The following is a 12,451-nucleotide window of genomic DNA, read 5'->3' on the forward strand; positions in this document are numbered from 1 at the left end:
AATATTCCCGTTTGTGAGAGCAATCGAGTCTATTTCATATATTCTCATTTAAAAAAAATCATCTCCAGCTAATTGTTGTAAAGTGGTTGGTATTAGGAAGGGTGTCCAACCATAGAAACCAAACCAAATCAGACAGGAACCTGGTGCAGCTCTCCAGCTTTGGTCAAACTGTCCAACCCATGCCAGCATGGAAAAAGGACATTAGAGGAGGATGATGATGATTATATGTATGTATCTATCTGTGTGTGTGTGTGTGTGTGTGTACATGTTAATGCACACCCAACTTCATTGGACAGGGACAGAAGGTAAGGTACTTACATCAAAAGCTTCCTCAATACCGTCTTCAGTGACCCCTTCCTTAGTATCCTTAGCCTTCTCAAATGCCTCAGCTGAGTACTTAAGGATGAAGAATGACTGCTCAGTAGAGATACACACCAATTCTCCATTGTCACTCCAGTAGATCTAAAGAAAAAGAGAAAGAGAGAGATATACAAAGCGAGAAACAGAAAAAGTTAGACTAAGACAGAGAGAGAAGTAGAGACAAAAAGAGAGAGAGGCAATAAATAAACAGACACAACACTAACGCCACCACCATAACTAAGAGCATCTGCAACATGAATAGAGAGGATACTCACATGTTTTGGTGTTATTTCGATTCTTCTAATAAGGTCTGTTGTTTCCCAGTCATAAAAAGCTAAACCACTAACAGAACGTACTCCGAGTAGATGGCCACCATAGATACCTGGCAAAAGAGGACATTCATTATACACAAACACATATAATTATTTTAATTTGCTTAATGCTTTGCCATTCAGATTACTCTGTCAAATGAATTGCTTAATTAGTAACATTATTTTGATTTAATTATGTATTACCTTGTAGCTTTGAGATGTTAATGATGTCATCATCATCATCATCGTTTGACGTCCGCTTTCCATGCTAGCATGGGTTGGACGATTCGACTGAGGACTGGTGAACCGGATGGCTACACTAGGCTCCAATCTGATTTGGCAGAGTTTCTACAGCTGGATGCCCTTCCTAACGCCAACCACTCAGAGAGTGTAGTGGGTGCTTTTACGTGTCACCCGCACGAAGGCCAGTCAGGCAGTACTGGCAACGGCCACGCTCAAAATGATGCATTTTATGTGCCACCCGCACAAGAGCCAGTCCAGGGGCACTGGCAATGATGTTGCTCGATCTCGTCATTGTTTATTTTTAGAATGACATTGCAGGATAGATGTGAGAGGCCAGATCTGGCTGGTTTGAACATAAAACAGCAAGAATATTAAGGCTGGATACAGCTGGTTTAAATGCTAAAGGGTTTCGTAGCCCTGTATCTTCTCTACAACAAGACAACACTGCCTGCCCCTGTTGTCCTTTTGTTGTCTTGCAAGTTATTTGGCAACCTCACTAGGGTTAGTGGCATGCAAAAAAAAAAAAGGCACCCAGTACACACGGCAAAGTGGTTGGTGTTAGGAAGGAGCATCTGGCCATAGAAATCATGCCAAAGCTGACATGGAGCATGTTGTAGCTCACTGGGTCCTATCACAAACAACATATGCAAGAGAGGCACTTGTGCCGGTGACACATAAGGGGTACCTGTGTTGGTGACATGTTAAAGGCACCCATGCCAGTGACACATGAAAGGAACCCACGTTGGTGACACGCAAGGGGCACCTGTGCCGGTGACACATAACAGGCACTTATGCCGACGACAAGTTAAAAGTATAAGGCTCCTGTGCAGGGGACACATACAAGGCCCTTGTGCCGGGGACATGTTAAAGGCACCCGTGCTGATGACAAATAAAGGGCACCCCTGCCAGTGACACGTAAAGGGCAATGTGCCAGTGACATGTAAAAGGCAATCATTACACTCTCGGAGTGGTAGGCATTAGGAAAGGTATCCAACCGTAGAAACCAAGCTGAACTAGACTGGAGCCCAGTACAGACCTTCGGTTTACCAGTTCCAGTCAAACTGTCTAACCCAGGGGTTTTCAAACTGTGGTCCGCGGACCACAGGGGGTTCGTAGACAGCAAATACTTTTTATGGGCAATTTGATTTTATATGATTTTTAATCGAAATCTTTTTATTGACAATAAACCTATTTGTTAAATACTGTTAAATAAATAAATGCAAAAATATGTTATTTTAAGCAAATATTTATGTATAAATTTCATAAGCGCTTATAAGGGGGTCCCTAAGGTAAAGCCTGAAATATAAAGGGGTCCGCAAGTCAAAAAGTTTGAAAACCCCTGGTCTAACCCATGCCAGCATGGAAAATGGACGCTAAATGATGATGATGAGACAAATAAGTCAGTTTGACTGACAGACAGATGCACTGATAGACTAACAGACATAGATATAGTTCTTAATGCCCAAATACAATATGAAAATACCACATTTGTGTAGAGGTGTGAAAGGAGATGATTATTAAACAGTTTCACTGACCTTCTGCACCAAAATCAGGTTTGAATGTCTTCTGCTCCTTGAAGTTCTTGGAGATCTTCACCAAACTGTTACTCTCTCGGATGGCATAGACAGCGGAATCATTGCTCCACACAAATTCCTGTGCAGGACCGAAACTCTTGTTCCTCAGTGCCATTGCTGTGTAGATAATGTACTCTCCATCGCCACACACCACCACAAATCTGTAACAGACGCAACACAGACATCACAGTTTTAGCTGATTATCATTTGCATCTATATATCGTGTGTGTGTGTGTGTATATATATATATGTGTGTGTGTGTGGGTGTATATATATATGTATATATACTCTTTACTTGTTTCAGTCATTTGACTGCGGCCATGCTGGAGCACCGCCTTTAGTCGAGCAAATCGACCCCAGGACTTATTCTTTGGAAGCCTAGTACTTATTCTATTCGTCTCGTTTGCCGAACCGCTATGTTACGGAGACGTAAACACACCAGCATTGGTTGTCAAGCGATGTTGGGGGTATAAACACAGACACACAAACATATATATATACATATATACGACGGGCTTCTTTCAGTTTCCGTCTACCAAATCCACTCACAAGGCTTTGGTCGGCCCAAGGCTATAGTAGAAGACACTTGCCCAAGATGTCACGCAGTGGGACTGAACCCGGAACCATGTGGTTGGTAAGCAAGCTACTTACCACACAGCCACTCCTGCGCCTGTGCATGTGTATTTATGTATATGATAGAGCGGGTACATCTTTGATCACAGGCGTACTGGATCAGGGATGACCTGGGGCTAAACAGCAACATGGCCATGGCTGGAACACTTCTGATCATAGTTTTACAGGATCAGAACTGACCTAGGGCTAAACAACACTGCTACAAACACTTACAGATGACAATATAAGTAGTGACCAACCTGCCATTAGGGTTGTGTTGTATGCTCTGTGGATAAACCTCACAACTGCCCATGTCCTTCACTGCGAGGGGCAATCTTTCGCCATCCCGGATTTCTTGGTCCCCAATGGTCTTGATGTTCGCTTGCTGGATCTCCGAGTGTTTTGCCCAAATGATTTTACCGTTGACATCCATGGTCATGGCTGGTTCTTCACGGCCAAGCTACAAAAAATAAATAAATAAATAAATAAATAAATAATACAAAAAATAATGATGGCAATGGTGATGATGATGATGATGATGGTGGTAGTGTGAAAGTGCTGAAACGTTGGCTGTGGTGGTGGTGATGCAATTTTTTTTTCCCTATGTGCAGTGAATTCAGGAACACATAACTTCAATGTGTCTCTCTTTTTAACCCTTTAACATTTAAACTAGCAATATCTGGCCCAAATTTTCTACCTGCTTTAAGATGAAAAAGGCCAGATCCAGCCTCTCACACCTACCCAACAAATTTTTCCACAAGAGCAGCAATTATAGGGGAGGGGATGAGTCCATTACATCAACCCCAGCATTCAACTGGTACTTCTTTTATTGACCCCAAAAGGATGAACGGCAAAGTCAACCATAGCGGAATTTGAACTCAGAACGTAGCAACGGGTGAAATGCCACTAAGCATTTTGCTCGGCATGCTAACAATTCTGCCAGCTCGCCACCTAAATATTAATAATAATAATCCTTTCTTGATAATAATAATAATAATAATAATAATGATGATGATGATGATGATGATGATGATGACAGTATCTTACCTTTATGATGATGCTTCCTTCATCGTAACCAAGAGCAACGTTGTTTGATCCCTTCTGACAGGCAATAGTCCAAACTCTTTCCAATCCATAATTCAGTGTACTCTCGAGGCGGTAAGTGTTGGCGTGCCATATCCTGACAGTTCCTAGCAAAAGAGATATTACACTCAGAAGTCAATTTTTGAAAAAAAAATGTATGTGGAGGGCAAGGAGCAGGAGTAAATATACTAGTTCAACTGTTCTCTTTAACCACCACGTTCACCAACAATTTCTTATATGGTGGAACGGGCTTTACTGAGTCAAGAGAGATTATCAGTTAAAACTAACAATGTGTTGAAGTAATCTTCTTCATTAGTCACACACAAATATACTAGCTGTTTATGTATCAGAAACACACAAAACCAGCCATCATCATCATCATCATTGTCGTTTAACAATGGCTTTCTATGCTGGCATGGGTTGGCTGGTTTGACTGAGGATTGGTAAGCCGGGAGGCTGCAACCAAGCTCCCAATCTGATCTGGCAAGGCTCCTACAACTGGATGCCCTTCCTATCGCCAACCACTCTGAGAGTGTAGTGGGTGCTTTTTACATGCCGCCCGCATGGGAGCTAATCAGATGGCACCGGCATCGACCACACTTGAATGGTGAATTTTACATGCCACCGGTACAGGAGCCAGTTAGGTGGCACAAGCATTGACCATGCTCGAATGGTGCTTTTTATGTGCCACCGGCACAAGAGCCAGTCAGTTGGTACTGGCATCAATCACACATGAATGGTGCATTTTATGTGCCACCAGTATGAAATACATGTAAGCACACCAACTGTAGGATATGAGAGGATGCTAAAAAATTAGACGTGTAGTCCCTCTTTCATTTCTGAAAGTTTTGCATAATGCTCAATCCTTTGAAATTTCTTTAAAGCAACTTACCATCTTCGGAACCAGTCAAAATGATGGGCAACTCTGGATGAAACGCAACAGCCGACAGATTCTGGGCATGACCCTCCAGGGTCTGTACACAAGTTTTGTTCTAGAAAAAAAGAGAAAGAAAGATTCCAAGTGTTATAAAGGTCATAGGTTAGGCAATTGTACGTAATACAGTTTTCCTGACTTAACATGACTGTGTGGTAAGAAGCTTGCTTCCCAACCACATGGTTCTGGGTTCAGTCCCACTGTGTGGCACCTTGGCCAAGTGTCTTCTATTGTAGCCTTGGGCTGTCAGTGGATTTGGTAGACAAATACTGAAAGAAGCCTGTCGGATATATATGTATATGTTTATGTGTGTGTGTGTGTCTTTGTGTCTGTGTTTGTCCCTGGTGTGTTTACGTCCCTGTAACTTAGCAGTTTGGCAAAAGAACCAATAAAATAAGTATTAGGATTACAAAGAATAAGTCCTGGGGTCAATTTGTTCAACAAAAGTCAGTGCTCCAGCATGGCCACAGTCAAATGACTGAAACAAGTAAAAGAATACACATATATATATATATATATACACACACACATATATATAAATCATCATCATCATCATCGTTTAACGTCCGCTTTCCATGCTAGCATGGGTTGGACGATTTGACTGAGGACTGGTGAAACCGGATGGCAACACCAGGCTCCAATCTAATTTGGCAGAGTTTCTACAGCTGGATGCCCTTCCTAACGCCAACCACTCATATAAATATATGTAACAAATGAAATGGTATTTAGTTAAGTGCCAATTTCAAATTCTATCCAAGCCAACTTTGCCCTCCCTTCAACAGAGCTTTGCATTAAAAGCTTCTCTGGTAGTTCCAGATCTTGACCTTTTGTATAAGTGACTTTACCTGGTAGTCCCAGATCTTGACCAGTCTGTCATCAGCTCCAGATATCAGATATGGTTTATCACCACCGGAATAATAGTCTACGCAGTTGACTCCTTTCTCGTGACCCTCCAAGGTAAAATTTGGTGTTGACGATCCCAGCTGCCACACCTACAAAAAAAAAAAAAAGCAAACAAGAAAAATATAAGCAAAGATATCAGTAAAAATCAACATTATTTATTTTACTGGTTTCAGTCATTTGAATGTGGCCATGCTGGAGCAATGCCTTTAGCCGAACGAATCGACCCCAGGACTTATTCTTTGTAAGCCTAGTACTTAATTCTGTTGGTCTCTTAGGCTGAACCACTAAGTTACGAGGATGTAAACACACCAACATCGGTTGTCAAGCGATGGTGGTGGTGGGCAACAAACACACACACAAACATATACATATGTCTGCATGTGTCTGTTTGTCTCCCACAACTGCTTGAACACTGGTGTTGGTGTGTTTACGCCCCTTTAACTTAGCGGTTTGGCAAAAGAGACCAATAGAATAAGTAACAGGCTTAGAAAAAGAAAAAAAAGTACCAGGGTCGATTCATTCGACTAAAATTCTTCAAAGCAGTGCTCCAGCATGGCAGCAGTCTAACGACTGAAACAAGTAAAAGATAAAAGATAGGAATGCTGGATTAGGACTGGCTTCAAGTTAAACAACAACAACAATAAAAGCACATGTGGCGATACACACACAAAAAAACAAACAACAAAATCACGTGGTGATACACACACACAAAAACAACAAAAGCACATGTGGTGATACACACAAAAAACAACAACAAAAGCACATGTGGTGATACACACAATATGTTGGGCGATGGCGATAGGGAGGTGGATGGTTGACCTACCTTAACCGTTCTGTCAAGGGAAGCACTGGCAAACGTATTATTGTCCTTAGGGTTAATGACAATTTGCATGACGTAGTGGGTATGTCCCTCAAATACCTGGGTACATGCCCATTTCTTCTCCCAGTCCCACAGCTTGATTAACATGTCATCTGGAATAGAGAGAAATAACATCATTAATTATTATGATTAGAGATGATGGGTATGGGTGGGTGATGTGGAGGTGGAGAATGGTAATGAGGGAGAAGAAGAGTTGTTTATATGGGTGTATGAATTATTAAGGGACACAATATAAAGCTGGCAGCATGCCCATGGCAGAAAGGGTGCACGGGATGGCATTTCCCCCACACTATTCAATGGTGAAGCCTCAGATTTACTCCACTTAAAACATTACTACAAACTAGTGCCCACCCAAAATATTCTGAAGCATCACCAGACACCAATGTCTGGCAACAGGCATGGCTGGCAGTAGGGCTAGGTGAAGGAATTTGGAATGGCTGGGTTACCTAGTAATACTGACAAACAAAAAAAACATCTGACTGAAATTTTTTTTAATTGTCCTCAGAGCATGGCATACATATTTGGCTCACAATGAAAGGCACGGTAAAGGAAATATGGGAAGACGGGGTTAGAAAAAGGGACAGTAGAGTATGAAGTGGTGGTGGTGGGTCACAAATTTGGTTTGTTCATGGGGTAAGGCAGGTGTTTGTTATGGTCTGGTCCGTATCTACTCACCGCTGCTTGTCAGGATGTATGGTTGAGTGGGATGCACTGCAATGGTACGAACATAGTCCGAATGTGCTTCAAACTGGAACACTCTCTCCAATGTGTTGTAGTTGAAAACACGGATATGCATGTCATCCTGGAAAAAAACGAAAACCCAGAAGAGATTAGTGCTCCCACCAACTCCACTTTGTGACAATCCCACACCTGAAACCGTCTGTTTAGGTCTGCTGCTTAGAATTTAACAAGGATTCATATAACGAACAAACTGGGTTTTGCTCAACAAGCTCCCTGCCACCTAGAAATGTAACTACATCACTTAATCACCGATATTTTATGCTAGTTTTCCAATGTTTGGACAGGCTGGATATGTTTGCTCCCTCACAATGTTCCACTTCTTGTTGCGGTCCCTTATTACATCTTTCGTGAGGTACAGTAGCTTGAGATTAGCCTTCACTGCATCTCTCTTGGGCTTTTTGGGTCAAGAATCATGAATATTTAGAAGCTGATATAGACGATTAAAATTATTCCGTGTACATGATGTCCTCAGTGGGAACCGGTAGGACACACCTTCTTAACTACTTTAGCTTTTAAACCAGCCATATTTGGCCTAAATATTCTACCTGTTTTAGGTTCAAACCAGCCAGATTCAACCTCTCACATCTACCCTACAATGTCATTTCCGAAATATTCAATCACATCATCAGAATCTCAAAGCTACATGATAATACATGGTCAATTGAAAACAATCATTATCCTCATCGTTTAACGTCCTCCTTCCATGCTGGCATGGGTTGGACAGTTTGGCATGGTCTTGTATGGCTGGATGCCCTTCTTAACACGAACCACCCTGCAGAGGAGGCTGAGTGCTTTTTATGTGGCACCAGCACAGGTGAGATCAGTTTCAGAATATATATATATATATATATATATATACACACACACACACAATAGTAAGAAACTGTCAATAGACAGGTGCATCATGGAACAATAATACCTTGTGGCATTTGTTTGGCCCAAATTAACACAGATACTCCCAAATTATTTCCTTGCAGTTAGATGTTCATGAAATTTCTTATAAAACCCCAACCCTGCAAAAATAACTTGAGCAATGATACTTACAGATCCTGTAATAATCCAGTTCTTGCGGGACACAAACCTTGCAGCTCTCACGGGAAGATCACAGATCTCAAAAGATTTAATTAGTTGCTGCGAAAGACAAACAAAATAAAATAAATTAACGAGAATGATACGGGTATAGCAGTATAGGTTGATAAGTTCATTCAGCAACCATGTGACTCTGGGTTCCATCCTAGAGTGGGACACCCTGAATATCAGTAACTCTCGTCTCAAGTTGAATGGTACCTTGTGAATGGTATTTGACAGAAGGAAACTCTTCAGATGTCTGTTTTATATATTTATATATATATATATATATATATATATATTGTGTGTGTGTGTGTGTGTGTGTGTATTAAAATTCAAAATAAGTGTGGTATTATCTAAGAGTAGTGCTCAGATGGATGAGAGCTTAAAATCTGACTTCTTCATCCAGGGCTATTGCCTCCAATGTTGAAAATAGGCTATAAAAACAAGCTTCATTGAGCTGTAATGGAGGTAGAAAGGCAGATAAACACAAGTAGGCTTAATGTATATATTTACCTGAAATACAAAACACAGAATAAAAGAAGTAAATGAAAGGAGTTATGGAATAGTCTTATCTTGACAGCTGTTTCAGGGCACCGTGCTTTATGTTGTAACTACATAAATACATAAATGCCTATGACATCACAGGTGTGTGTAAGAACATAGGTTCCAATGGATTTGTTAGGCAAAGCCAGATCACCCTCCAGGTGTGTGTGCCTCAGTAAGGGGGCAGCTGATAAATCAGTGCAGCAAACATGTACCTTATTAGTTTGAGTAACATCTCTTAGATGGACTTAGCCATTTGTGAAAAATAAAAAGAGCGAAGTAAAGTAAGTAACAAAGTACTCGAGTTAATCAAAATGAACAAGAAAACTTTTGACGGTAGAACCCCAGCATGGCCACAAGCCAATCAAAGGTTATATTATATCATTAATCTCAGTGCAGAAGTGGAAGATCAGAAACTGATATATGAAAAGTGAATAAAGTGAGTATTCGCAGTAGGCGCAGGAGTGGCTTTGTGGTAAGTAGCTTGCTTACCAACCACATGGTTCCGGGTTCAGTCCCACTGCGTGACACCTTGGGCAAGTGTCTTCTACTATAGCCTCGGGCCGACCAAAGCCTTGTGAGTGGATTTGGTAGATGGAAACTGAAAGAAGCCCGTCGTATATATGTGTATGTTTGTGTGTCTGTGTTTGTCCCCCCACCATCGCTTGACAACCAATGCTGGTGTGCTTACGTACCCGTAACTTAGCGGTTCGGCAAAAGAGACCGATAGAATAAGTACTAGGCATCCAAAGAATAAGTCCTGGGGTCGATTTGCTCGACTAAAAGCGGTGCTCCAGCATGGCCACAGTCAAATGACTGTAGCAAGTAAAAGAGTATTCAGTAGGAACTGAACCTGTATCAGCAAACTGACAGCCTTGGTGCATTAACACAAATAGAGACACATGCAAATCGTTTCCTAGAGAAATCTTACCTGTGATTCCAGATTCCAAATATGAACATTGCCATTGTACAGGCTGGCCAACATCCATGGCTCTGACGAGTGTAGGTCTACAGATTTCACACGATCAGACCGTGCTGACAACTTTCTTTTTATATCCAAACGAAGAGGCTGTTCGAAAGATTAAACATAAAGGAAAACATGATAAGAAATTAAAACATAAAACAAGAGAGAATTTGAAATAAATTCTTATGAATTCAGAAATACAATCTTTTGTAGGTTCAGGGGAGTGCATTCAAATTATTCTATCAAATTTAATACTTCTTCATCCATATTGTTTTAAGCTAATCATGCATTATTTCGTAGCCTCAAGGTTTCAATGATGCTATCACCTATTTCTAGAATGACATTATAGGTTGGTGTGAGATACCAAATCTGGGCAGTTTTAACATAAAACAGGGAGATCATTTGGGCCGGATACGGCCGGTTTAAATACTAAAGGGTTAATAGATGATGATGATGATGATAATGGCTGAAGGAAACTTGCTTGCTAATAGTTCTGTGGTGTTCAGAGGTTGATATTGGTGATGGCAGAGGAAGAAAGGGCATTGTTAATAGCAATGAGGGATTATGGTCAGTGGAAGTCATCATCATCATCATCATTTAATGTCCACTTTCCATGCTGGCATGGGTAAGACTGAAACAAAAATGAGTTACAGCAGACGCAGTATGGCCGAATGGTTACAAAGTTCGTTTTTCAACAAGATCTACGGTTAGAGTCTTTTGTGGGGCATTTTGGACAAATAAGGTTTTTTTTTGTATTTTTTTAAGAGTTACCTCGAGTCGACTCGCGACGGGAACTGTGTGGAAGCTCGTCGACTGTACCTGTAATTGAAAAGGTCCAACTCTGTCGTCGCGCTGATTCTTTAAGGATACAAAGGATATATGTGCCTCTGGAATACTCAGCCTCTTATTTAATAAGGGCAATGTTTCGATATGACTCGCAGAAAGTCAAAACGAAAGACTGCCTTAAGTATGGTAGACCAGCTGATCGAAACAAGTGAAAAGTCTTGGACAGAAATTCTAATCGGAACCTATTTTTTAAAATAAACACACACACACACACACGCGCGCAAGCCGAGTTAACAACAGTAAATGGAAACTTTACAAACTCTGTCAAATAGCCTAATGGTCAGGGTCGCAGACATCCAGCCAAAAGGTCAGCAGTTCGCAGTCTGTCCGTAAGTCTGCGTTGTGTCCAGTGAACGAGACAATTGACTTTCAAAAGGGCCCAGCCCATGTTTCTTGAGACAGGTGCCAAATTCAAAACGTTCTGATAGAAAATATCGAACTCCACAGGAAGTCAATTGTAAACCACTTTCGTAACCTAATTAGAAAACTTTTTCTAGATATTGATGTTCCACAAAATACACCAGAGAACAGATTTGACATGACCGATGATTCCATATATACTTCCTATGACACACACACACACATATATATATATATACACACACATATATATATGTACATACACACACACATATATATATATATATATATATATATACACACACAAAACGGGTGTCGGCAATACATAAGCTCAGACAACATATATAATCACACGATTTCCTTGGTTTGAGAGCTTGAAATATTATACAATAGTACCAGTTTAATATTATTAGTATTACATATGTGTGTATGTCATCTGTTCTAACGCAACATCCACTTTAAATGGTGATAGATTTTACCTTTTTCACCAGGAAAAGAATATATATATATATATATATATATATATATATATATATACACTCACATACATATGTATACAAGATTAAAACGTAGGATTAAACTTCTATACTCACCATTATTTAGTGTATATGCCGGGAGCCAGAGTGTACGGAAGGTATGCAATATACTTCTATGTTGATAAATATATATTATATTTCTAAGAGGATATATTTGTAAAAGAGTAGAAGTTCACCGTAGAGTTGTCACTCCACCCTACGTGGCTATTATGACTCTAGACCGGAACAGGAAATACAATGTTGCAGTAACGTGTCGGCAGTGTTACAAATGAAAATACAAATACGTAACAAGGAAATCTGTCAGAATAATTAAAGAAATAGTTTTGCATTTTATTTTTTTATATATATATAAATAAATTGATAGGAATTTGTCCTTGTTCATCCATCCGTCCATAGAACAAGCGATGGAAAAGAAAAAAAAACTTACAAAGCTTTACAGTCTAAAATCATGACAGGTTAAGTGAAATAATTCTCTTATTTATAATTCGAT

At 40.4% G+C, this 12,451-nt stretch overlaps 1 protein-coding gene across 1 annotated transcript in view; it reads right to left on the reverse strand.

Annotated features, from left to right (window-relative positions):
- Positions 1-12,191, reverse strand: part of LOC106877596 (coatomer subunit beta') — a 28,628-nt gene extending 16,437 nt beyond the window's left edge. The window contains exons 1-12 of the mRNA XM_052976627.1: positions 12,019-12,191; positions 10,187-10,324; positions 8,686-8,772; positions 7,576-7,702; positions 6,844-6,992; positions 5,963-6,109; positions 5,076-5,175; positions 4,148-4,290; positions 3,361-3,560; positions 2,450-2,649; positions 636-742; positions 319-462 (exon numbers count right to left, since the gene is read on the reverse strand). Coding sequence (XP_052832587.1) covers positions 319-462; positions 636-742; positions 2,450-2,649; positions 3,361-3,560; positions 4,148-4,290; positions 5,076-5,175; positions 5,963-6,109; positions 6,844-6,992; positions 7,576-7,702; positions 8,686-8,772; positions 10,187-10,324; positions 12,019-12,021 — 1,545 coding nt within the window. The 5' untranslated portion in view covers positions 12,022-12,191. The remainder of the gene's footprint in view (positions 1-318; positions 463-635; positions 743-2,449; positions 2,650-3,360; positions 3,561-4,147; positions 4,291-5,075; positions 5,176-5,962; positions 6,110-6,843; positions 6,993-7,575; positions 7,703-8,685; positions 8,773-10,186; positions 10,325-12,018) is intronic.
- Positions 12,192-12,451: the final 260 nt, after the last annotated feature.

This window comes from Octopus bimaculoides, chromosome 25 (assembly GCF_001194135.2).
Source record: "Octopus bimaculoides isolate UCB-OBI-ISO-001 chromosome 25, ASM119413v2, whole genome shotgun sequence".
Lineage (NCBI taxonomy): Eukaryota > Metazoa > Mollusca > Cephalopoda > Octopoda > Octopodidae > Octopus > Octopus bimaculoides.